This window comes from Ctenopharyngodon idella, chromosome 16 (assembly GCF_019924925.1).
Source record: "Ctenopharyngodon idella isolate HZGC_01 chromosome 16, HZGC01, whole genome shotgun sequence".
NCBI classification, from domain to species: domain Eukaryota; kingdom Metazoa; phylum Chordata; class Actinopteri; order Cypriniformes; family Xenocyprididae; genus Ctenopharyngodon; species Ctenopharyngodon idella.
The window spans coordinates 14,610,094-14,632,997 of record NC_067235.1 but is presented as its reverse complement, the minus strand read 5'-3'; the positions used below and the strand labels follow the sequence as shown (position 1 = coordinate 14,632,997).

Sequence of the window (22,904 nt, the reverse complement as noted above, 5' to 3'; positions counted from 1 at the left end):
TCTGAATATGGGGGAAAAACCTGAGTATGACATAAAATGTTTCAAGGGACGAAATACACTGAATAGCTTGTTTTTAACAACCTGAACGTCAACATCACTATAAGCAAATATTACTGTGCTAGGTGAACGCAGCCTGACGGTAAAATGTCACTGAGGTACAGCCACCATTTTGTAGAATATGTACAATTCTCCGGAACAATTACATAGTAAATTAAACATCCTGCAATTATTTTCCAACACGCAATGTCAAAGATAACTTTATCACCCAGTTTCAATTGTTCAACATGCATACACAAGGATAGAAGAAATAAAATATAACAAATAAAATGAACCAAATTGCTCCCTAAAATTCCTTTATTTCTTATTAATTTAAATAACTTAAATGGCCACAAAATGCCCTATTGTGTATCCACAAGCTTTGAAACATTGGCAAACTGTTTCAGCAAGCACATCCTGCCCAAAGTTCATATCACTTTGTTAGAGAGGATCTTTGGGAACTGAAGGCCCCGTATAGTGTAACAATGGGCAACAACAGAATACCAGAGAAGATTCCTTAATAGCCTTTTGATTGAGAGACCAGTACAGCCAGAGGAAAATGCAGCTCTGGTCATATAAGGGGTAAATGTTCTTATTAAAGGGATAGTTTACCCAAAACAAAAACAAAAAAAATCTGTCATCATTTACACACCCTCAAGTTGTTTCAAACCTGCATGAATTTCTTTCTTCTGCTGAACATAAGAAGATATTTTGAAGAATATGGGTAACCAAACAGTTAATGGACCCAACTGACTTCCATAGTATTTTTTTATTTATTTTTCATACTATTGAAGTCAATGGTGTCCAACTGTTTGGTTACCCATATTCTTCAAAATATCTTCTTTTGTGTTCTACAGAAGAATGAAATTCATACAGGTTTGAAACAACTTCAGGGTGAGTAAATGACAGATTTTTCATTTTTGGGTGAACTATCCCTTTAACAAGTATAGCAACCAAACAGCTCTCTTTCAAAGATGAGACATAGATTGAACGCTCATTTCACGATAAACTATTTCCCCCCATTGCTGGTCTAAAAGCTTTAAGGATTCTCTCTCAAGCATCAGTGTCGGGTAAATGCAGCCGTTCACTTAAAAATGGAAAAAGGCCTTTTTAAAAGTGAACTACAAAATAGAAAAGAACAGACAAATTGAGTAAAAATTGGAAACAATACAAATAATACCACACAAATATGCACTCACAAAAAAAAAAAAAAAAGACATTAAAACGAGCAAAAAAGACTTTTCATGTATAATATTTAGACCACATTTGAACCCCCTCTGTTATTCCTTATCTTGCATCTCTTTCACCACAAACACACACACACACAACGATCATATTCTGTGCAATGTACTACTAATTTTCATTAAACCTCTGAAAAAACCTCATCTGACACTTAATGGGTTCAGTCCAAATTCAATAGGACAGAATTACAATAACTGTCCCATTACACCTGCTATCTAAATACATTACAAATTCTGTGCTGACAGTACACACCAAAATCCTGCTGATGGTCAATGCTAGAGGCCACAAATTAATTTTGTCCAAAAACTTTTACTACTGTTTTCATAATCTGAACAACTGTAAAACTTTTGACAGACAGATGAAAACCCTTTGTATCAGTGAAACAGAGAGAATTGCCACAAGGACAGTTCAAGTCCTGAGAGTAAGTTGAAAGAGACAACAGAACAAAAACGAGAGGAGTGTTCTGGTAGGAGCATGGCAAAATGAATGTGCTATCCTAAAACGGTAAGACAGGTAAGGAGGTGAAAAGGTGGTCTGCACACTTCAATATTTATATGTACACAAAAAAAGATTCATTCTCTTTTATAGCCGCCTCAGAGCTCGTTTTTTATCTGTTTTCTTCTTTGCAACTATATTAGTATTGCTACTGCTTGTGCCGCTGGAGCTGCTGTTTGAGTTGTTGATGCCAGCAGCCATTGTTGCCAAACCAGCCCCGGCTACACGTTTGTTTGGGTCTCCTGCATGTTTCTTGGGTTGGGGTCCATCAGCGGGCTCCTGAGGGGCCCCTGAAGTGCCTCCCATAGCGTGGATCTCTGTTAGAAGGTGAGCACGGGATGCATACTCCTTATAGTCCTCCAAAAGTAACCTCCCAGCCTCTTCGTTCAGCGCCGACTCTGGGTTAGGATGGATCAGTAGGCACTTGATGGTCTGTGACAGAAACGAAGAATTAGAAGGGTGTGGGTGATTAATAAGAGTTACATAATACATATCCATACAATGCAGTACTGAACAAAGGGTCCTACTTTTAGAAGTTCAAAATTTCTCTATATTATAAAAGATCTGATGATAAAAATTCCTGTTTCCAAGACCACATCTAGCCTTGGCTGAAATTGTGGTCACTGTGGTACAATACAGCTACTCTGAGATATCAATACTCTATACATTTACACCCGACCATGAGATTCAAGGTCTGTTACAACCACGTCAAACAAACCAAACTATAGGGGAGATTCAATGTCCAAATACATTTAAAATATTTAATACATACAATGGGACGTCTGCTATAAACTGAAATAAGGTTTATAATAGCGCCATATAAAATGATTGTTATTTTGCTGCACATTTTTCAGACGTCTCTTGAGTACATCAGAATGATTTCTGAAGAATCATGCGACACTGAAGACTGGAGTAAAATTACTGTTTTGTTGATCAAATAAATGCAGTTACGATGAGCATAACATTTGAAAAATTTAAAAGAATAGTTTACCCAAAAATGAAAATTATGTCATTGTTTATTCAAGTTGTTCTAAACCTGTATGAAAATATTTCTTCTGTTGAACAACATTTTAAAGAATGTTGGTAACAAACAGTTGACAGTAGCCATTGACTTCCATAGTATTTTTTTTGCTACTATGGAAGTCAATGGCTATTGTCAACTGTCTGGTTACCAACATTCTTCAAAATGTCTTCTTTGTTCAACAGAAGAAAGAAACTCATGCAAGTATGGAACAACTTGAGGGTGAGTAAATGACAACAAAACTTTTTTTGGGTGAATTATCCCTTAAATTAGCAAAAACTTTAACTGTGGCAGAGACAATGCACATTTCCATCATCTAATTGGTAATACCAAGATGTTAGAGAGGTATAAAAATCTTTAGGTATAATTATGGCATAGTTTTTTAGCAGTTTAGTCTAGGTTTAAAGGGACAGTACGAGTAAAATGGCACTTACTAGCAAGACATGTCTCAGGCCAAGCTCTGCCTTCCAGTCCCTCTTCAGTACATTGACACAGATCTCACCCTTGTGTCCAACATTAGGATGAAAGATCTTTGTGAGGAAATAGCCTCTAGGAGGTGCAGCAGGAAAATCCTTCCCAAGGACCAAACGCATCCTGAACACCCCACCTGCATAGGGAGTTCCTTCTGTTGTGCAAAAAGAGAAAAACAAAATTTAAGTTTGAAATGTAAGCCATTGCCCTTATAAAAAAAAAAAGAGAGAAAAATGCACTTTTTAACCTGGTCCCTCAATGGCAGTATGCAGTTCTGTGATGTCCTCCTCACTGGGGTAGATTTTGATCCCCTCCGGAGGGTCTGCTGCCAAGGCGGAAACCTCTTTATACACGAGTCTCAACACTTGAGGCGGCAAGTTCTCCACGTTTGAATTCTACAAGAAAACGATAAGAAAAGAGAAAAACAGATAATGAACGTCACAAATACAGCATTATTTGCTACAAATCGAAATTTTCAGGTAAACCTGCACACGTTCATGACAAAAAAAAGACGGCTTTAATTAGTACATGTGTTATTTCATAGCAACAGCAAAATTGTTGCTGAAAATAACCGAGTTAAATTATCTAATTCTAGTACTTTAGAGAATAGCACATGATCAGTGAAATTTAGTTAGCAGCAGTTTGACATCAGTACAATATAATCTGTTCTATTAACTCAAGACAGTGATAATGGTATGAATTAAAGTCTAAAATCGACAAGAAATGGAACAAAATATATATGAAAAGTCAAGTTTCAGTTGTACATTAAGTCGAAGCTTGTAACGTCTGGTAATGAACTGCTTAAAAGCTATTTTCTTATATTAACCAAACAGTTTAAAGCATCACTCATCGGCACACAGTTTAAACGTACCATTTCCCGCTGTGTAGGGTTTTCTAATAGCCTCAAATGAGAAAGCCCTGCAAACTGCTACCCAACCAGCGACTAGACTGATCCGGTGATCTATAACTAGATTGACGGAAACCACCTATAACGAATCTAAAAGTTGCAACCAATCACGACCGCAAAATATATTAAGACGGTTAAAGAGTATACAAATGATCAAAACCAAATTTTCACTATAATGTCGGTCGTTTTGCTAGTGTTGCTACCAAACCAGGCTAAGCTAACGGTTGGCTGGCTAAGTAATGTAGATGCCTAGCTATTCTCCAGAGCTTTCCCTTGTGAAACCGCTATCCGATGTTGTCCTCAGAAGAAATCTGCCATGTAAAGGTTTTAAAGTCCAATGTGCTGTCCGTTTCGTCTCTGATAAAGTTGATTTGTTCGATAGCTAACTGTCACAGACGGCTACTGTAGCCTGTTACCAGCTAGCAGTCTTTGACACAGGAACAAAAATACAATTCGTCTAAGAAGCAGTTCGAAAGAGGTTTAACCAATCGGAATGTGAGAAAGATTGCACGTGCTCAACCATCAAATTCATCTAACCAATCAGAAGCTTGTGTTGAGCTGACGTAGCAGCCCTTGGAGACCTCAGGGACCAGAGAAAGTCGAGAATGCGAAAAATGCTCTTTGGTAATAGGTGCGTTTGAATAACTCGTGCCCTCCCAAAGGCAGGGACAAATGTTGTTTCGATTGATAATCCAATGAAAGACTTTAGCGTTAGTCACTCTGCAAAAATGTTGTATGTTAACCTAAATCATTTGTAAATCTAACCTGTTATGATGAGCCATCTATTGTAGTTGTAAGTAACTTGTGTTGTGAATCACATGGTAATTAAGATTTAAACGGGATAGTACTTAGGTACAACCCATCCAAAAAAGAAAATGTAAAACCTAATGTAAATGTAAAACTAAATGTTAAAGATATTCATATAAAAAGTTCAGTGTTTTTTTGTTTGTTTGTTTTTTTAAAATTTTTTTAGTTTTTAAGTTACATGCTAAAAATTAGTTAAAACTATTTTTTACCCCATAATCAGTCATTTAGCTCATCGTTAATACTGATTTAATTAAGCTTGCTAAATGAGTGACTGCGAAAACCCACAAAACTGTAAAAATGTTTGTAGTACTACTTAACGACCGCTAGAGAGCAATCGAATCCTAAAGCTACGCTTCCTTTTTGAAGTTTTGCGCTAATTTAAGTTTTTTTTTTGTCGTAAAAAACTTTGTAGATTGTGTTTACAACATATAAAGCACAACATTTTACAAAATATAACTTGTCTAAATTATGCAGCAAAAAAAAAATAGAAAATGTAAAATTACAAAGGTACCACAGACCCTATCATAAAAAGGTGCTGCTTCAGTTATCAATTAATATTATATTTAATAACAAACAGCTTTTAGTTTTACATTTATACAGTGCACTATTACATTATTGTTTACAGTCATACATGTATAAAATAGAAAACAAATTTGGTTTGGAGCCAGACCATTTCATTTTATATACTATTACTATATAGAACTTCCTCAATAATAGTAATATTTATATAAAATATGCGTTTTCTTATTCTATCCCATTTCTGTTTAAATAAATCATTTCATTAAGGCAAAAGAGGATTTTTTTTATTATTATTATTTTTTTTATGAAAACAGCGCCCCCTGTGGAGCTCACGTGACTCCTCCATGACCGCACGGGGCGTTACCTCAATTCAACAACAAAACAACTTCCGGCTGTTCCTCTCGGACAAGAAACAGATAGCGTCCTCTTTTCAGAGATTATTGTAGATTTAGGTTATTAACAGGGTAGGTGTAATGGAACAGTAAAGATTAGTTTCACGATACGTCTCGGTAGCAATAGTTTTACTGTGGATAAATCATTGCACTGCGGATTCTGTCTTCCAGAAGGTATGATGATGATGTATTCAGTCATGTGCTGTCAGCTCGCGTGAACGCGAGTACATAATGTGTTCTTGGGCGTATTTAAATACTAATCGACGGGTTGAATGTACTTGTAATGGCAGGGTGAGCATGAGCGAGGGCGAGGTGTTTCACGAGAAACAGAGATTGGAGCTGTGCGCCATCCATGCCTTGAACAACGTGCTTCAGGAGAGAGTTTTCACCAAGGAGACAGCAGATGACATCTGCAAACGGTGAGCGGCGCGTTTCAGCACTGCCCTCTTCACATCATAAAGTCACCATGAAATCAAAATTTACAATTCTTCATTTTAATGGAGTTTTGAAGTATTATAAATATAAGAATATAAATAAAAATGAATAAGATAATACTTTTATCCCTGCACAATTCATATGACCTGGTAATCTTTAACTAGCGCGAGGGCGGGAACACCTGTCACTCACATGACATCACAGCAATAGCAAACCACAACAATCCCATCATTTCCTGATGGACAAAATCAAGCCCCGCCCTACATTTTTTCTTGTTCGAGAAGCCGTTTCACTCAGATATAGACCTTAGGCGCCAGAGAAAAAAAAGCTCAGCCATCTTTAGAATTTTGTCTTTGAACTTAAGTTTTTGCAGTAGCTCTGTATATTTCTGTCGAAGAGTAATTAGCTGAAGTGGATTTACTTATTGTAGAGTTAACAAAGGTTATCATGAGCATTGTAATGTTTGAAGCGGATGTCGTAACAAATGTCAGTAGACCGGGAAGATTTTAAAACGAGCAGTTCATTCATAAATCTGTAAGATCTTACCTTCATGCTGTGAAAATACAAACCAGAAGACAGAACACAACGAGCACAGCAGTGAAAAGGGGTGGGGCTACATAAGGTCTATAAATCACAATAGTGATGAAAAGACTTAGTTTTATGCCGAATTTAATGTCTCTTCTCAGTCTTGTGCTATGTTCTCAAAGTCGAAGTTGTCTGATTTGTTTCTTGAAGACTTGCCCCACAATGTGTGATGAACCCACACCGCTCAGTGTTGGGCACAGGAAACTATGATGTCAATGTCATCATGGCAGCTTTGCAGAGTCGGGGGCTTGCTGCAGTTTGGTGGGACAAACGCAAGTGAGTGTGACTTTGTTAGTCATGAGCTTCATGATGATCATAAAAGGGGCATTAACATTTCTCCATTTCTGTCACACACTATAGGTCAGTACAGAATTTGTGCCTGGACAAAATTCAAGGCTTCATTTTGAATGTCCCATCAAGGGTGTCACTGGGATTTGTGTCTCTCCCACTGAGACGCAGACACTGGCTGGCAGTACGGGAGGTCAGCGGACAGTTCTATAACCTAGACTCTAAACTAAAGGGGCCTAGCTGTATAGGCGGAGAAACAGAACTCAGGTGAGACTGCTACTAAGAATGAGTTTTTCTACAACTAAAAAGTACAAACTTATTGATACATTTCTGCATGAAAACATTAGCACATATGTTTTACATCTACCAGGTGTGTGCACAATGTGAACTGAGCAAATAAGACCAATGTATTTCCAGATGTCACTGATAATCAGTGCATGGTTGCCCAGATGCAATTATAATGACATAGAACAGGTAATTCAATAAGAAAAAAAGCAGGACTGTAATGGCAGGTGCTTGGTAATGTCACAGGACACAACAGACGTACAGTCAAGCCGGATCACACGGTCTCTCGGACCCCATTTACCCTTGTATTTATCGCGGTAATCTCATCATCTAAGGCTACGTTCACACTGTCAGTTTTTGGGATTGACAAACGCATTTACCTACAGTTGTGAGTCTCGAAATGCCCCGTTCAAACAGCAACTTACAGTAGAGTCTTGAATACTGTTTGTAAGAACGTGCAACGGGAGTCCATATTCTCTTACCAGTGACGAAAGTAATGTCAAATATGGCAACATCCATTAAACTGAAAAATCTTAGTATTGACACAACGAGTCCAATCGAGTCGTGAGTTCATCAAATCTTTGTTAACTGACAGCAGCTTTTATATCTGGGTGGAGAGCGGAGCATTTGAGTCGCGTATAGAACAGAAAACTGATGGGAGCCGCTCCGGTGGAGAACAGTGACTGGATATATAACCTTCAGATGACACACAGCTCAAATCTCCGTTGCTGTAAGCTACCGAAAACTAAACCACATACAAAATCCGCAACACACGGTAGACACGCGTTTGTGCAATGTAGAGCGTCTCTCTCGCACTGTATGACGTGACAAACAACTAGTTGTCCAGTTCCGTTCCGTTTTTTCGAGAATGCGGTTGTGAGTCCTGAAAATTTTCGGGTGTGAGTTCGGTTATAGAATGCAGTTGTCACTCCCGTAAATAACCAAACTGTGTGTGAATGTAACCTTATTAAGGACTCAAATAGAGTGGTGCAGGTATGACGTCACTTTGTAGGCCCACCGGCAGTTAGCATCACACTGGTTCCCTCGACAAAAACCCAATAGGATTTTTCCATAGGCTTTTGAATTATCGCAAAAAAACAAGCTCGGTGATCAACAAAAGTTTATGATACTTGCACATTTTGTCCATCAAGATAATTTACACAGATAAACACAACTTTTATGAATTTTGAAGCCTAAATGAAGTCGCCAGGAGTAAAAAGCTAAAGGTAGGCTATAAATGAACTACAACATGGTCCCACAACTCAACGTCACCACCACTAAACTCCTTTATTTTTTTTATCTAAAAACATTTTCCCTGAAAGTTTGAGTTAGAATAGTTTATAAAAGCACAATTATGAGCATAATGAGGCTGTAAAAGCAGACTGAGTTTGCTTGTTCGGCATGATCACGTTTAATGTCTCTGTAGTCCCATTTAGCCAGTCTTGTTAGCAACTTTTTCAAGACATGCAACAGCTTAAAAAATCATGAACAGGGTAATACTGTTGTATTTTATGTCGTAGAATAAAACGCGAAAGTGTTTTGAGCTTGTGTTCACCACAGACCTTATTTCAGCCAAATTCCCATTCAAAAAACCCATAGACTTCGAGACGATGGAAACTGAAGTGCTACTCATTTCCACGTTTTGGCCTACAAAGTAATGTCTACCTGCACCACTCTATACAGGACTGACAACCGTATCCTGCTGCTTTGTGAATGTGGCCTTAGACAGCGGCTGGGTATCAACACACATTTCCAGATTCGATTCTGATTCACATGCTCTTGATTCGATACTGATTCAGTTTGATTTGATTCTGTTACACTGTCTATTTTACTTATGTGTAAGAAATGAAATTATACAGTAAACCGTTTAACCTTTAATACAACCCACAACAAGCTGTAAGCTTTAAAGGAATCTTGAATCTTGTTGTTAACTAAGACTATAAAAACTATTTTGTTAATTGAAATAAAGTTGAAATGAAAATAAAATAAAATATAAATGTTAGATGAAAAACTTGGAAACGTTGCCTTGGGAACTAACTGAAATACATTTAAGTTCAAGCACTGAAATAAGACTAAAACTTAAACTGTAATAAAAATCAATTAAAATTATTTAGAAATATTTAAATAAAACAAACTAATGAAAATCACTAAACAGCGAAATTACTAAAATTTAAACTAAAATGTAAACGAAATACAGAAATAAAAGCTGATTCAAAATATTAATAAAAAAAACTATAAATGATCATATTACGTTCTAAAAATGGAAAGGTTTTTCCTTTGCTTTTTTCCTGTACAGACAACTTTGTCAAAATTATCCCGTTCCCATAGATCTGCAAAAACGACTAAAAACACTATATTACGCTGCCAGGCCAGTAGTTGGCGATGTCACTTTGTAATGAAACACTATGCGCATATATAGACTGAACATGTAATACACATGCACATGACGTCACCGTTTTCACAAATTCACGTTTACACGGAGACGATAACGGCATCATTTTCAAAAACTTGCACTGTGAAACCCGTTTTAAAAGTTTTCGTTTTCAGGCCCCCAAAATGATGTTCGTGTAAATGAACGGCCAAAACACATCAAAAGTTTTCAGTTTTTAGTTGAAAACAGTGTCGTGTAAATGGCCCCTCAGCTGGACTTATGAGTTTGTATTTTTAAAATATTCATTAAAAGTCATTTGTTTGTAAAAACAAATAAAAGTCATTTGTTCATGAATTAGGTACAGCATGGAAAATATATATATTTTTACTTTATAAACCTTGATAAGTACAAACTAAAATGCCTTACTGCTTAAGCTAAAGTGATTTTATAGATATTATTAGAAATGTAGGCTACTTTTTTAACTGGTTTTGAGAATGGCAGACACTTGTATGTAATAATTAGCAAATGAATCCTGATAAATCTTTGTTTTTTTATTGATTCTTCATTCTTCTTCCTCCCAGGTCATTTCTCATTGAACAGCTTTCTCAGGATGTTGCAGAGATGCTACTTGTCGTTCAAAAGGAAGTAGATGACGATGGGACATGGCTGAAACCAGATGACACCAAGAAATGATTTAACCGAACATTCGCTCTCTCTCTCTCTCTCTCTTTCTCTCTCTCAATGTGGAGTCATCGTGAAAAAGAAACACTGGAGTGATGAAAAGCTTTATGGAGAGCAGCACTACAGGAAGATGGCAGATTCACTCACAGACACTCACACACAAAGAGAAGTCCGAGAGAATGATCTAGTGTTTAAAGCGACGTGTTTTCTCATATGAAGGAGCTGTTTATCTGAAGTCACACTGACTGTGTGCTTGTGGGGAGACGCTACTATAGCTGTGCAGCCACGTCACTATTCTCTTTCTCTCTCTTTCTTTCTCTCTCCTCTCAGGAACTACCATCTTTCACTTTATCTTTATCTATGCACTCCACTGCTGAAGTAGATCAAAGATTTGTGTGTCTTTGTTACAACTATGCACAGAAATGGTACTCTAGAGTTCAAATATGTATCATTCATTGCCTTTTAGACGTCAGTGTACATCTTACTATGCATAAACAAAAGAGATAAGAGATTGTAGCTCTATCTCACGTTCACGTCTTTACTCTTTCAAGCTCTATTGCAAACTGCCTCATTTACATCGACTCAGTGAACCAACAAATGGAGGAAAACTGAATACATTTGATTTGTGTTATTTATTTGAATTTTATTGAATTTCTACCTTGACTGTTGATCTCATGTAGTGCTTGTGGTAGTGTAGCAAATTGAAAGAGCTGATTGAAATTGTCATTACGGCTACAAACACTTTCGTTTTGTCCGAGCTGTTGCTCTTGTCTGATTACTAATGTTTGTTGATTAATGTCGGTTCTGTTGTCCGAGCTGGATTTTACTGTCATAAATAATATTTAATCAAGTCAATGATTCAGTCAGTTTCAAGGATTGAAGGTCTGAATTTAACCACAATTTTGAGGAAATAGGCCCAAAAAAGTGTCCAAAATTAATATAAATTAAAAACACATGGAATTTTTAATATAACAATATTACATATTTGTAATATAACATTTGAGGAATTTTCTGGGTTTTTTTCCTGTTTTTGTGTGTGTGTGTGTGTCTGTGTCTGTGTGTGGATAATATGAAGTGTTTTTATTGAAAAAAAAAAACAAAAAAAACACTGAAAGTACAGAAAACACTCCAAAACAGTGATTATATAATCTGTATAATTTAACACAGGGACTGGATACAATTTTATATTATTTTATATAATATTTTAGTATCATTCATATACATTTTGAATTAGCTTTTATTTTTAGATTTTTAAATATTTTTATTTTTAATTTAAAATTTTAATTTTTTTTAATAGTTTTAGTTTACAATAACAACACTGCTGGATAAATATTAGAATGCGTTATAGCGCCACAATTATACAATATCTTTTGCTTTTTTTATTTGATAATGACTTAATTTAGGTAACAGCTGTAATTTATTTCAATTAATTGATTCAATACTGGACATAAATGGACACCACGCTGTTTTTTATTTGGTTAGACAGCTTAATATTTAATGCTTAAATATTATTTAATATAAATAGGTAACACTTTACAATAAGGTTTGGTTTGTTAACATTAGTTAAAGGGTTAGTTCACCCAAAAATGAAAATTCTGCCATTTATTACTCACCCTCGTGCTGTTTTACACCCGTAAGACCTTCGTTAATCTTTGGAACACAAATTAAGATATTTTGTTTAAATCCGATGGCTCAGTGAGGCCTACATAGGGAGCAATGACATTTCCTCTCTCAAGATCCATACTAAAAACATATTTAAATCAGTTCATGTGAGTACAGTGGTTCAATATTAATATTATAAAGTGACGAGAATATTTTTGGTGCGCCAAAAAAAACAAAACAACGACTTATTTAGTGATGGCCGATTTCAAAACACTGCTTCAGGAAGATTTGGAGCGTAATGAATCAGCGTGTTGAATCATTATTCAAATCGCGTGCCAAACTGCTGAAATCACGTGACTTTGGTGCTCTGAACTGCGGATTCGACACGCTGATTCATTACGCTCCGAAGCTTCCTGAAGCAGTGTTTTGAAATCGGCCATCACTAAATAAGTCATTATTTTGTTTTGTTTTTTGGTGCATCCAAAAATATTCTCATCGCTTTATAATATTAATACTGAACCACTGTACTCACATGAACTGATTTAAATATGTTTTTAGTACCTTTATGGATCTTGAGAGAGGAAATGTCATTGCTCCCTATGTAGGCCTCACGGAGCCATCAGATTTAAACAAAAATATCTCAATTTGCGTTCCGAACATGAGCGAAGGTCTTACGGGTCTGGAACGGCATGAGCATGAGTAATAAATTACAGAATTTTCATTTTTGGGTGAACTAACCCTTTAATTACATTAGTTAATATGAACTAATGATCAATATGTCTACAGCATTTATTAACTTTAGTTAACATGAATATTAAATATTTTATTAAATAACTTTAACAAAGGTTAATAAATGCTGTTGCTCATTGTTAATTTATAACACATGAAACCTTATTGTAAAGTGTTACCAATAAATATAATATTATGTGAATAATATATTGTGTAATATTATAAAAATTAATATTATGATTGAAAACATTGCCCCTAATATGAAAAAGTTCATTTCTGACCTACTGTAATAACCCAGTATAGGTTTATATAGTGGAATGCTTGTAGTGCTTTGCAACAAAAACATTTTCAGACATTACATTTTGTTACTCTATTTTTATTTCATTTATATTAGACTCTGTAGTGAAAAAGGATGCCATTCAAAAGGAGCATTGAACCATAGAAACTCATTTTTTAAGGATTAACAACAGGTTGATAGCCAAGAGAAGGGATCAATGCAATTTCATATATATATATATATATATATATACATATATATATATGTACTGAACATGTCATGAAGACCTCTGACACACAGACACAAATGGTGTTTGCAAGATGTCCTGATGATTATTGCTGCTTTACATTGTGGCCATTGCATTGCAATTGGCAAAACGCAGTTGTATTGCTCAGAGCCAGCAGAGGAAACGCACACTAGCCCTCAACATTGTTTTACAGGTTTTTTTTTTTTTTTTTTGATCATCAAAATGCATTAACAATCAAACGTTTATACAGTGAATATATATTCATATATTATAAATAAATAATCATATAGTATCAGAGGGTATACAAGGTAATACAGAATTACCACTTATAAAATAGGGTCCTGTCAAATAGTAAAAAAAAGAAAGGTGAAGAGAAAACGGCATAATCATACAAAGAAATTGTGCCATCGCCACTATGCATCTGTGACTACATATAACAATATAAAAACTCCAAAATAAAGTGGTTATACATTTAAAAATAGACCACTACTGTAACGTCAATACCATCTTGTTTCCACCAGCTATATGTACAGCATGACACTAGAGGGAGAGGAAGTGATAGGATCGTACGACTAAATGAAGCGGATGGCTTTATCTGTCACTCATTTTGTAAGTCTGTTACAACCAAAAGACTTAATGGTACTGACGTTACACACAGATATTTAACATCTAGAGTTTTAAATTAGTCTCTCGTCTCATAAAGTGTCCATCCATATGAAAACTAAACCTTGCTATATATCTTTCTTTTTCTACTATACAGAAAAATAATTAGTGCGAGTACAGGTTTCTTGAAAGGGACGGGTTGGGGTGTGATTGACTGCTGCCGTAGCCAGTCAGCATGCTGGGAGAGTACTGTACTTTCAGAGAACCGCATTGAAGTAGTCAGAAGAGCAGCCAGATCCACAAGTGGAGGAGCACAAAGGAAGGAAAGAAAAGTAAATGTTAGTTTAAAAATATTAAATATTAATATGTGCACATATATGTCTTATTTATCCTACAGATGTTCACAATTACGTTTAAACCCTTCACTAAGCTCCGCCCCTTTGGTTAATGTTGCTAACTCAGCCAAGCTTCTTTATAGGATTGTATTAAAAAAAGAGCAAAAGCTTGTCTGATAATATGGACAGATGACGACTGGTCAGTAACGTTTTAAGGCGGGGCTTAGCGAATGGTCATTTGGTCTGATCTGTCTGTCAGTCTGTTTCAATCTTATCACAATGAATCATGAGAATGCCACAGATTGCAGTGATGTCACAAAGACAAGGGAACTCACAGAGGGGGGTGGGGACTGCCTGTCACTCAAAGGCAGGTTCTCATAACCAGGGTTGCCATTGGAGGAAACGTTTGGAGTCCTGCATAGAGAAAGAGAGAGGTGCAGAGAGGAGCGAGGTCAAGGGGACAATGAAGAAAAAGGAAGCAGACAGCAAAGAGAACGAGAAGAATGACATGCCACACCAAGGGACACAGAGCAGGGAAGGACGAGAGCCAGGATCCAGGGTGGAAAAAGGAAGAGAAAAGGTGTAAGAGAGTTAGAGAGATGTGACATTTTCACTTTAAGAATCTTTAGATCTTTTTCTAAAAGAATCTAAGGGGACAGAGAATGATATTTAAATGGAGAAGTGAATGTAAAATATATATAAATATAAATTTCGTTTATAGATTTTGGATTTATTTCATTTTAAACCACATGGAAATGTGAATGAGAGAAAGTGTTTGTGTCATGAAAACAGCAAATATGATGTTTAAAAACAGAATAATTGAAAGAGAGAGAAACAGGGAATGTAATAAAGCAGGGAGAGAGAAACTGCAAGGCAGATTGCAATAGATTTGAAAAGAGTGATGTAGTTTGGACAGCATGATTTTTGACAGCGGACAGAAATATCAGAGGGGGCGGGACTTTACCTATATTGTGCATCGTCTCTGATTGGTGGATCTAAGTCTGTCTTGCAATGACGGACAGACCAATAGACAGACACACAGACAGACAGACCTCTGGACTCATGTCTGTTTTTTGGCTAGACTGTGACATATACACCTGTCTGTGTGTCTGTCTGTGTGTGCATGTGTTTGTCTGTCTGTCTGTGCGCTCCATCTCACACCTACCTGTCTACCTGTCTGTGTGTGACTGGAGCTTTATGTGTTTGTCTGCCTGCATGACACTTGTTTCTATATTTTTATGCATGTGAGCCTATATATGTATATTTTATAGTGCAAAGGTCATTCATAACACAAACTAGATGAATATCTATCTATATAACATATAATCTGTGAGTTTCTAATACCTAGACATATACGGAAGACTAGAAGTGCCACTTAAAAATAATCAGTTTATTAATTCAAAAATAAAGATGTACAAAATGGACAAATAAATATACATAGTGTTTATTTAATATAGGTTTAAAAATGTACCATTCAAAAGTTTGGGGTTATGCTCACCAAGTCTGCATTTTTTTGAGCACTAATACAATAAAAACAGTAACATTGTAAAATATTATTATAATTTAAATTAAGTGTTTTCTATTTTAATACATTTTAAAATGTAATTTATTCCTATGATGGAAAATCAAAATTTTCAGCAGCCATTACTCCAGTCTTCAGTGTCACATGATCAGTGTTGTGGAAAGTTACTTTTAAAAGTAATGCATTACAATATTGTTACTCTCTAAAAATATAACTAATTGAATTACTAAGTTACTTTTTATGGAAAATAATGTATTGTTACTTTTGTGATACTTTTTATCACCTGGGCTTGACTTCATTGTTTGTTTTTTAATAACAAAACCACAAAATGTCTCAACTACTCTTGTAACCCTCATCCCTGAAGGAGGGAACAGAGACATTACATCAATACTGATGTTATGGGGTCTCTCTTGGGAGCCCAATCACCTTCAGGTAGTAAGAAAATGGGCCAATGAAGATTCGTGAGTGAGATTTGCATGGCAAGACACTCCCCTGGACATAGGGGTATATAAGCTGGCTGGCAACTCACTCATTTTGGTACGCCAAGGCAATGGCATCCACTATCCAGTGGGCCAACACCTGTTTAGAGACAGCCTTTCCCATCTGCTAACCTCCAGAGCGACTGGGCACGCCCGTTTGTGAGAGTCCAACTCCATACCGAGAAAAGAGATACTCTGCACAGGGGAGAGTTTACTCTTTTCCCAGCTGACCCGAAGTCCCAGATGGATGAGGTGCCTGGTCACCAGGTCCCTGTGTTTGCACAACAAATGTCAAGAGTGAGCTAGAATGAGCCAGTCTTCGAGACAGTTAAGAATGCGAATGCCCACTTCCCTTAGCAGGGGCAAGGGCAGCCTCCGCGACCTTCGTGAAGATGCAGGGAGACAGGAACAGCCTGAAGGGGACGACCTTGTACTGGTATGCCCGACCCTCAAAAGCAAACTGTAGGAATGGTCTGTGTCAAGGCAAAATCAAACATGGAAGTACGCGTCTTTCAGGTCGATCGCTGCAAACTAATCTGGGGGGCGAACTCACATGAGGATGCATTTCTGCATTAGCTTCTTGAATGGGAGCTTGTGAAGGGCCCGGTTCAAGACATGCAGATCCAAGATTGGCCGTATCCCACCGCCTTTCTTAGGTACAATGAGGTACGGGCTGGAAAACCCTGATTTCATCTCGGCTGAAGGGGTTCGGCTCTATTGCATCCTTCGCCAGCAGGACTGAAATCCCCACACAGGACAGGGGCATCTTTGTTTGACACTGAGGTAAACAGGACACTGGTGAACCTGGCGGGACGGCATATGAATGGCATAACCGTGTCTGATCGTCTGAATGAGCTAACGAGACGGGCTTGGAAGTGCTAGCCAGGCCCCCAGACACTGTGCAAGTGGTACCAGTGGACCTACAGATGTAACCGCGGAGGGGCAGTGAGGTAGAGCGCTGAGGCCCAACCCAGGAGGCATAGCATCCTGAAGTAGAGGCAGTGAGTGAGGTGTGACTCTTACCTGGCTCCACAGAAACGTCAAAGGTTTGGCTGGAGATGCGTCGCGTCCTCGAGCTGCAAACCTCTGCACTGTGGTGAGAGAAGAGGGGGTTGAGAATGAGGAATCACAGCTTCGCTCACTCTCAAACCGTGCCTCGTGACCCAGAGATTGAGGAAACTGCTCTTTTATTGAAATTTTAGGTACCAGAAATAAACAATTTTTTTCAAAAACAAAAGATTCTCCATCCGGCCCTTCTCTGGGGGAAGGAGCGGTGCTTTTTACCACCTCCTAGAATCTCTGGGTTGCCCTTCCTCCGGGAGGCTCGGCGTGGAGGGGTAGATGTTGCCTGCTGCACCAGAGCAGATGTAGACGCTTCAGGGGGATGCCCTCTGCGATGGGCAGGTGGAGGGGCAGCCCTCAGAAGTCTGGTAGAAGCAACATCCCGCCGGGACAAGATGTGTTTAGTCGCATCCATCTGCTTCTGTACTGCCAAGAACTGCTGAGCAAAATCCTCGACAGTGTCGCCAAAGCAGCCGGCCTGGGAGAGGGGGGGGCCGAGAAAGCGGACTTTGATGGCTTCCTTCATCTCAGCCAGGTTCAGCCAGAGATGGCATTCCTGGACCACCAAAGTGGACACTGTTTGGCCGAGGACCTGCACCATGACTTTCGTCAACCTGAAGGTTCACTGTGCACAGTTCCTGCATTAATCCCAGCTTAGAACTACCCTCGTGCAGCCCTTTTAGTGCTTTGGCCTGATGGACTTGCAGGAGGGCCATAGCATGCAGAGTGGAGGCAGCCTGTCCAGCAGCACTGTAAGCCTTGGCAGCAAGCATGGCTGGGAACTTACAGGCCTTGGATGGGAAGCGTGGGTGATTCCACCAGGTGGCGGCATTTGCATGCTCCACCTGAGGAATCTCTGCATAACCCTTGGCTGCCCCAGCATCGAGGGAAGTGAGAGTGGAGAAAGCAGCAAAACAGCTTCGGAAATCAAAAGGTGCCTTCCACGACTTCGTGACCTCCTCATGCATCTCCGGGAAGAAAGGTACTGGGGCAGGACGATGCTATGCAGCACACCCCGCACCGAGAAAAAAAACGTCCAACCGTGAGCGTTCAGGGCAGGGTTCAGCACAGCGGCCGGAAAAGCATGGCCACCAACTCTGGGTCCAACTCAACCTGCGCCATCTCCCAGAAGGGGGCACCCACTACAATCCTTAGATCACCCTGTGTATTAACTGAAGCGGTTCTCTGCAGTGCAGAGTGACCAGAGCGGGGAATAGCGGAGGGGACTCCACTTTCTTCAATCTTAACAGGGGCCCAGGGGTGAGATTGCTGCACTTATCTGTGCAATTGTGGGGCAAAACCACAGCTGAATGCACCTTATCTCTAACTGCAGAATGTCTCCTCTCAAGCGAAAGCAAATTGGCAGAGTGCTGTAGAGATGACCACTCAGCTCTGAAGCAAAAAGCTGAATGAGTGAGTTACCGGCCAATTTATATACCCGTTTGGCTGGGGGAGTGGCTTGCCATGCAAATTTCAATTGCCAATCTTCATTGGCCCATTTTCTTACTACCTAAAGGTGATTGGGCTGCCAAGTGAGACCCCATAACATCAGTATCGACATAACATCAACCGTGACTGACTAAAAGAGAACTTCTGTTATTAGCAAATGTAAAGGCCCTTTCACAGTGCCGAACCTGTTTCATAGTGCCGAACCAGCCCCTTGTCTGACCAGGACATCTAAAATCGAAAAATTTAAATTGAATAAAATTGAAAGCGATTGAAGTATTATTTTATTTTGTTACATTTAGCTAACATTGTAAACTTAAATTTAAATACATAGTTTTAAATATGTCTTTTTAATTGTCGGTTTGAAAATGTATTTATCAATTTTATTATTTTATTGTTCCAATTAACTACATATTATATATAAATTGAATAAATAGTTATGAGTGTCTATTTATTTGTGAGTTTGAAAACTGATTTATTTATTAGCATTTTTATTTTTAATTAATAAATTGACATTTTATTCCTTTATTTTATTTGTAAATGGCACTCCTAGAACTCCAGATATTTAAGTAAATAATTTAGGAGAAAAATTGAGCTTCTGCTGTTGAGCTATGTGTGGGTGATGTACACAACCTTGTGGTGGTTTATGGGTAGGGTCATTCTGTCTGTCTGTCTGTGTGTCTGTGCATATGTTACTCACGGTAACGGAGGCGCGCTAGAAAAGGGGGGAGTCCAGCCGGCCCCCTGGTAACTATAGAAGGGGGGCAAGGCCCCTCGCTGGGAGCCCGTGGACGTCTGTCTACGTGCCTGATGAGAAGTGAAGGGGTCCTCGCTTTCGCTGTCGGAGTCCTCGTATTCCTCTGAATCACTATGCCACCCAGTAAGAATTATGGAACATAAAAAAAGTGAAAAAACGTCATGAAATAAGTATATGCTTTATGTGCTTTGTGTTATGTGTGCATTTGCAAAAACAAAGGCCTTTATACATTAAACAAAGACATTTAGTAAAAATTTCTTCATACATGTAGATATTGTCATGAAATAAAATAATCCTAGTCTAGTAGGTAATCCTTTAATCTGATCTTGGTCCTCTTTGCCATTTCAGTAATCTATGCATCTGCCATCTACTGTCTGTGCAAATGGAGTTTGTACTCTGAACACAATTTTACTGCAATTAAGCACTGCAGCCACCTCTGTTACTTAAAACAATTGGATTTGCCAACATCCGGCACTTTGAGGGAGTGTACCAAGTCAGGCTGAATCAATAGTAAGTGACTGAGCTTTCTGAACTAATGGTATAGTGACATTAATACCATATCCAGATAAAAGTAGTGCAGTGCATTTAAGCACTAATGCCCTTAAGTTGAGATCATATTTCTCTCATCTGTGCATTGCTGATGAGAGCGGTTGTCAGTGTCTATTCTGTTACCACAGGCCCATTTAAGTCAAACTGTACTGGAGTTGAGCATCCCACCTCCATTAACGTTTAGCTGCATTTGTTGTTGAGGATGGTGGAATCATGTAATTTGTTTTGCATTAAAAATCTGAAGTTTTCAGGTTTCCGGCAAGCATTAATCTTTATATCCACATTAAACATATTACATACAGTATTAACATGACATAGGCTGTGCATTCCTCAGTCTTGGGTCATTCTGAAAGATTTTTAGTTTGTTCATTTTTTTCTCTATAAAAAAACTTAGCATTCTCATTCTCATCATGCACCTTCTGCATTCATAAATACAGTGGAGGGCAAAAGTCTAAAGTGAAAAAATCTGTCATTTAGTATAATCTAATTAAAACTACAAATACACAAAATGTTTTAGGATATTGAAAAATGTAAAACAAAGAAACGTAATGATCAAAATTAGCTCAGGCATATGCAATAAAGCAGGGTTTTCCAAAATGGGGTTTGTAAGTAGATGAAGCAAATAATTCATTAAATCATGTAAATGTAAAATTAAAGTCAATAAAAAAAAAGAAAAAAAAAAGAAGAAGAAATATTTTATTTGTTTACCTGGATGCCATGTGACCTTTAACTGACATCAGAGAACCGTGAACATGCAAATGTGCTGTTAAATTATTAAATATATTACTTTAATCTCTTTCCAAGTAAATATTTGAGGTCAAATGGGTTTGGCTTAAAAAAAAAGTTTGGGAATCCCTGAATTAATGCAAAAGGTGGATATACCAGATACTGGGAAATTAATGTTAATTTTTATGTTAACTTTTCACTTAAATTGTTATGATATATTGTTATTATAGAATTTGTTATAAAAAATATTTGTTTTATTTTTAAAGCATTTTAAGACTTTTTTTAGATGTAAATGCAATTTTCTGTTTCTTTGCTTACACACTTTCTAGAAATAACGTCTATAATAAAATGAATAACAATTTAAAAATGTATATATACATGTATATGTACATATAAATATATAAATATATATTTATCATATAATATATGATATAAAAAGGCTATAAACTAATATTTACCTCAAGTGCAACACTACTTGTTTTATGTAGCTCATCCCTCTTAACACTGTCATCAAAATAATTAATGGCATGAATATAATCGGAAATGGCATTTATGAAAATAACAGCAGATGGGATGTTAGACTGGCTGGAGCGATGAAGTTCACCTAACCTGTGGAAACTCCTCCAGGCTCCAGGGAGGGAGCAAAGAATAGCTGTGAACGCCAAAGCGGAGAGAAACGAGTACAGGGAAAGATAGAGCAACCCCTCCATCCCATCATAGCACAGGCCTTTCAGAGAGTCAACATAATCCTGAGAGAGTGACATGAAAACAGGTAGTAGATTGAGACAGTTCGTTTTAATATGAAAAAGTATCACTCATCAACCTCAATTGCAGAGTATTAGATTCTCACTTGCAGTCAGGCTGAGGTGGAAAACAGGTTGCTATGGTTACCTTGTTCAGCCCTCGACAGTTGAGAAGTGCTACCAGCTGGTGGAAGTTGCCCTCAGTGGTGTTGAGGATCTGCTGTACCTCCCTGAGTGACTTCTACAAGGGAAAATAACACAGTAGCTAAGCAGCATGTTGCGATCCACTTACAGCCATACTGTATGGCTGCTATCTTTCCTGTCAGTTTCTGCCATATTGTAGCACTGATAGCAATGAAAGCATTGGTAGCATACCTCTGCCTTTGGAAACCGTGGGAGGGCGTCTCTCTCCAGACTGGAAAGGTGAGAGTGGATGCTGGAAAGCGCTCTCTGGGACTGGGTCAGTATCTTATGCCCGTTCAACAAACAGAATTTAGCTGATTTAACAGAATTTCACAAGCTAAAACATCTAACTGTCTTTTAATGCATATTCTGGTCTTGAGGCATGATTCACACCACATGCATTTCAGCCTATTTATGAAGAGGAAAATAGTCGGCTTTTATGAAGCATTATAATAAATTTCAATGACTCAAAAATAATTTATGGACTATATTAAAGGAAATATTCAATACAGTAACTCAGAAATCACTTTCTTTTCTCTAGAGCAGCAGTTCTATTACACAGCAGAAACAGTCAGTTTGAAACTGGCCTTTCGTTTTCACATTAATAATGTTATTTCACTGTCTTTATAATTTCCTTTATGACATCAAATTCCTTTCTTCATTCATCAGTCCCTCCAAAAACACTGTCAGTCTAGTTCTTGATTACAAAATCTTGATTATAATGTCATAATCCTCTTTATTCTGTTCATCCTCACTGTGACATAAATGGCATTGCTTTTTAATCTTAATCTGTGCTTTGTGACATCATTATAATTCCTCATATTTGGGGAATTCTGCCTCGTGATATCATCAACATTCTATTTTTTACTGCTTTAGTAATCTCTATGACATCACTGTCATGTAACAAGATTGCACACCTGTTGAAAAGGGCTGCTCATTTTCCTGCTGCAGGTTAGGTAATAATCCAGGATTTCTATTTAGAGAAAAGAGAGAGCGAGGAAAATAAAAAGATACAAGGCGTGGGTAAGACTGTGTATGCGTCAGAGATGAAGGCAGATGGACAGTTAGCTCTGTTCCAAAACTTAGTGAGTTGCCTCGCTGCCTACTGC

The 22,904-nt window shown here is 37.8% G+C and overlaps 3 protein-coding genes across 6 annotated transcripts in view; 1 reads left to right on the top strand and 2 right to left on the bottom strand.

Moving 5' to 3' along the window:
• Positions 1-336: 336 nt before the first annotated feature.
• Positions 337-4,623, bottom strand: ube2s (ubiquitin-conjugating enzyme E2S). The gene is made up of 4 exons (XM_051864311.1): positions 4,137-4,623; positions 3,513-3,660; positions 3,229-3,419; positions 337-2,205 (listed from the first exon to the last, which is right to left on the bottom strand). Exons 1-4 carry the CDS (start codon positions 4,137-4,139, stop codon positions 1,861-1,863), a joined length of 687 nt encoding a protein of 228 aa, XP_051720271.1. The 5' UTR covers positions 4,140-4,623; the 3' UTR covers positions 337-1,860.
• Positions 4,624-5,836: 1,213 nt separating this feature from the next.
• Positions 5,837-11,542, top strand: josd2 (Josephin domain containing 2). The gene is made up of 5 exons (XM_051866319.1): positions 5,837-6,064; positions 6,181-6,309; positions 7,061-7,186; positions 7,271-7,465; positions 10,436-11,542. The coding sequence occupies exons 2-5, from the start codon at positions 6,188-6,190 to the stop codon at positions 10,545-10,547; spliced, it is 555 nt and encodes a 184-aa protein (XP_051722279.1). The 5' UTR covers positions 5,837-6,064; positions 6,181-6,187; the 3' UTR covers positions 10,548-11,542.
• A 1,684-nt stretch (positions 11,543-13,226) lies between these two features.
• ttyh1 (tweety family member 1) overlaps positions 13,227-22,904 on the bottom strand; it is a 32,666-nt gene continuing 22,988 nt past the window's right edge. The window contains exons 9-15 of one of the 4 annotated variants that reach the window (XM_051866005.1): positions 22,713-22,768; positions 21,988-22,080; positions 21,761-21,853; positions 21,479-21,618; positions 19,538-19,705; positions 14,664-14,742; positions 13,227-14,247 (exon numbers count right to left, since the gene is read on the bottom strand). In XM_051866005.1, coding sequence (XP_051721965.1) covers positions 14,224-14,247; positions 14,664-14,742; positions 19,538-19,705; positions 21,479-21,618; positions 21,761-21,853; positions 21,988-22,080; positions 22,713-22,768 — 653 coding nt within the window. In that variant the 3' untranslated portion in view covers positions 13,227-14,223. The remainder of the gene's footprint in view (positions 14,248-14,663; positions 14,743-19,537; positions 19,706-21,478; positions 21,619-21,760; positions 21,854-21,987; positions 22,081-22,712; positions 22,769-22,904) is intronic. The other 3 variants (XM_051866004.1, XM_051866007.1, XM_051866006.1) reach the window with 3 other exon arrangements.

Bases quoted from the DNA above. Each gene is read 5' to 3' on its own strand.
- ube2s (XM_051864311.1), bottom strand. The intron at 3,420-3,512 runs GTTAAAAAGTGC...TTTGCACAACAG, and splicing joins TACTGCCATTGAGGGACCAG to AAGGAACTCCCTATGCAGGT. The intron at 2,206-3,228 runs GTAAGTGCCATT...TTTCTGTCACAG, and splicing joins GCCTGAGACATGTCTTGCTA to ACCATCAAGTGCCTACTGAT.
- josd2 (XM_051866319.1), top strand. From the start codon at position 6,188: ATGAGCGAGGGCGAGGTGTTTCACGAGAAACAGAGATTGGAGCTGTGC. The intron at 6,310-7,060 runs GTGAGCGGCGCG...TGTTTCTTGAAG, and splicing joins GCAGATGACATCTGCAAACG to ACTTGCCCCACAATGTGTGA. The intron at 7,466-10,435 runs GTGAGACTGCTA...TCTTCCTCCCAG, and splicing joins GGCGGAGAAACAGAACTCAG to GTCATTTCTCATTGAACAGC.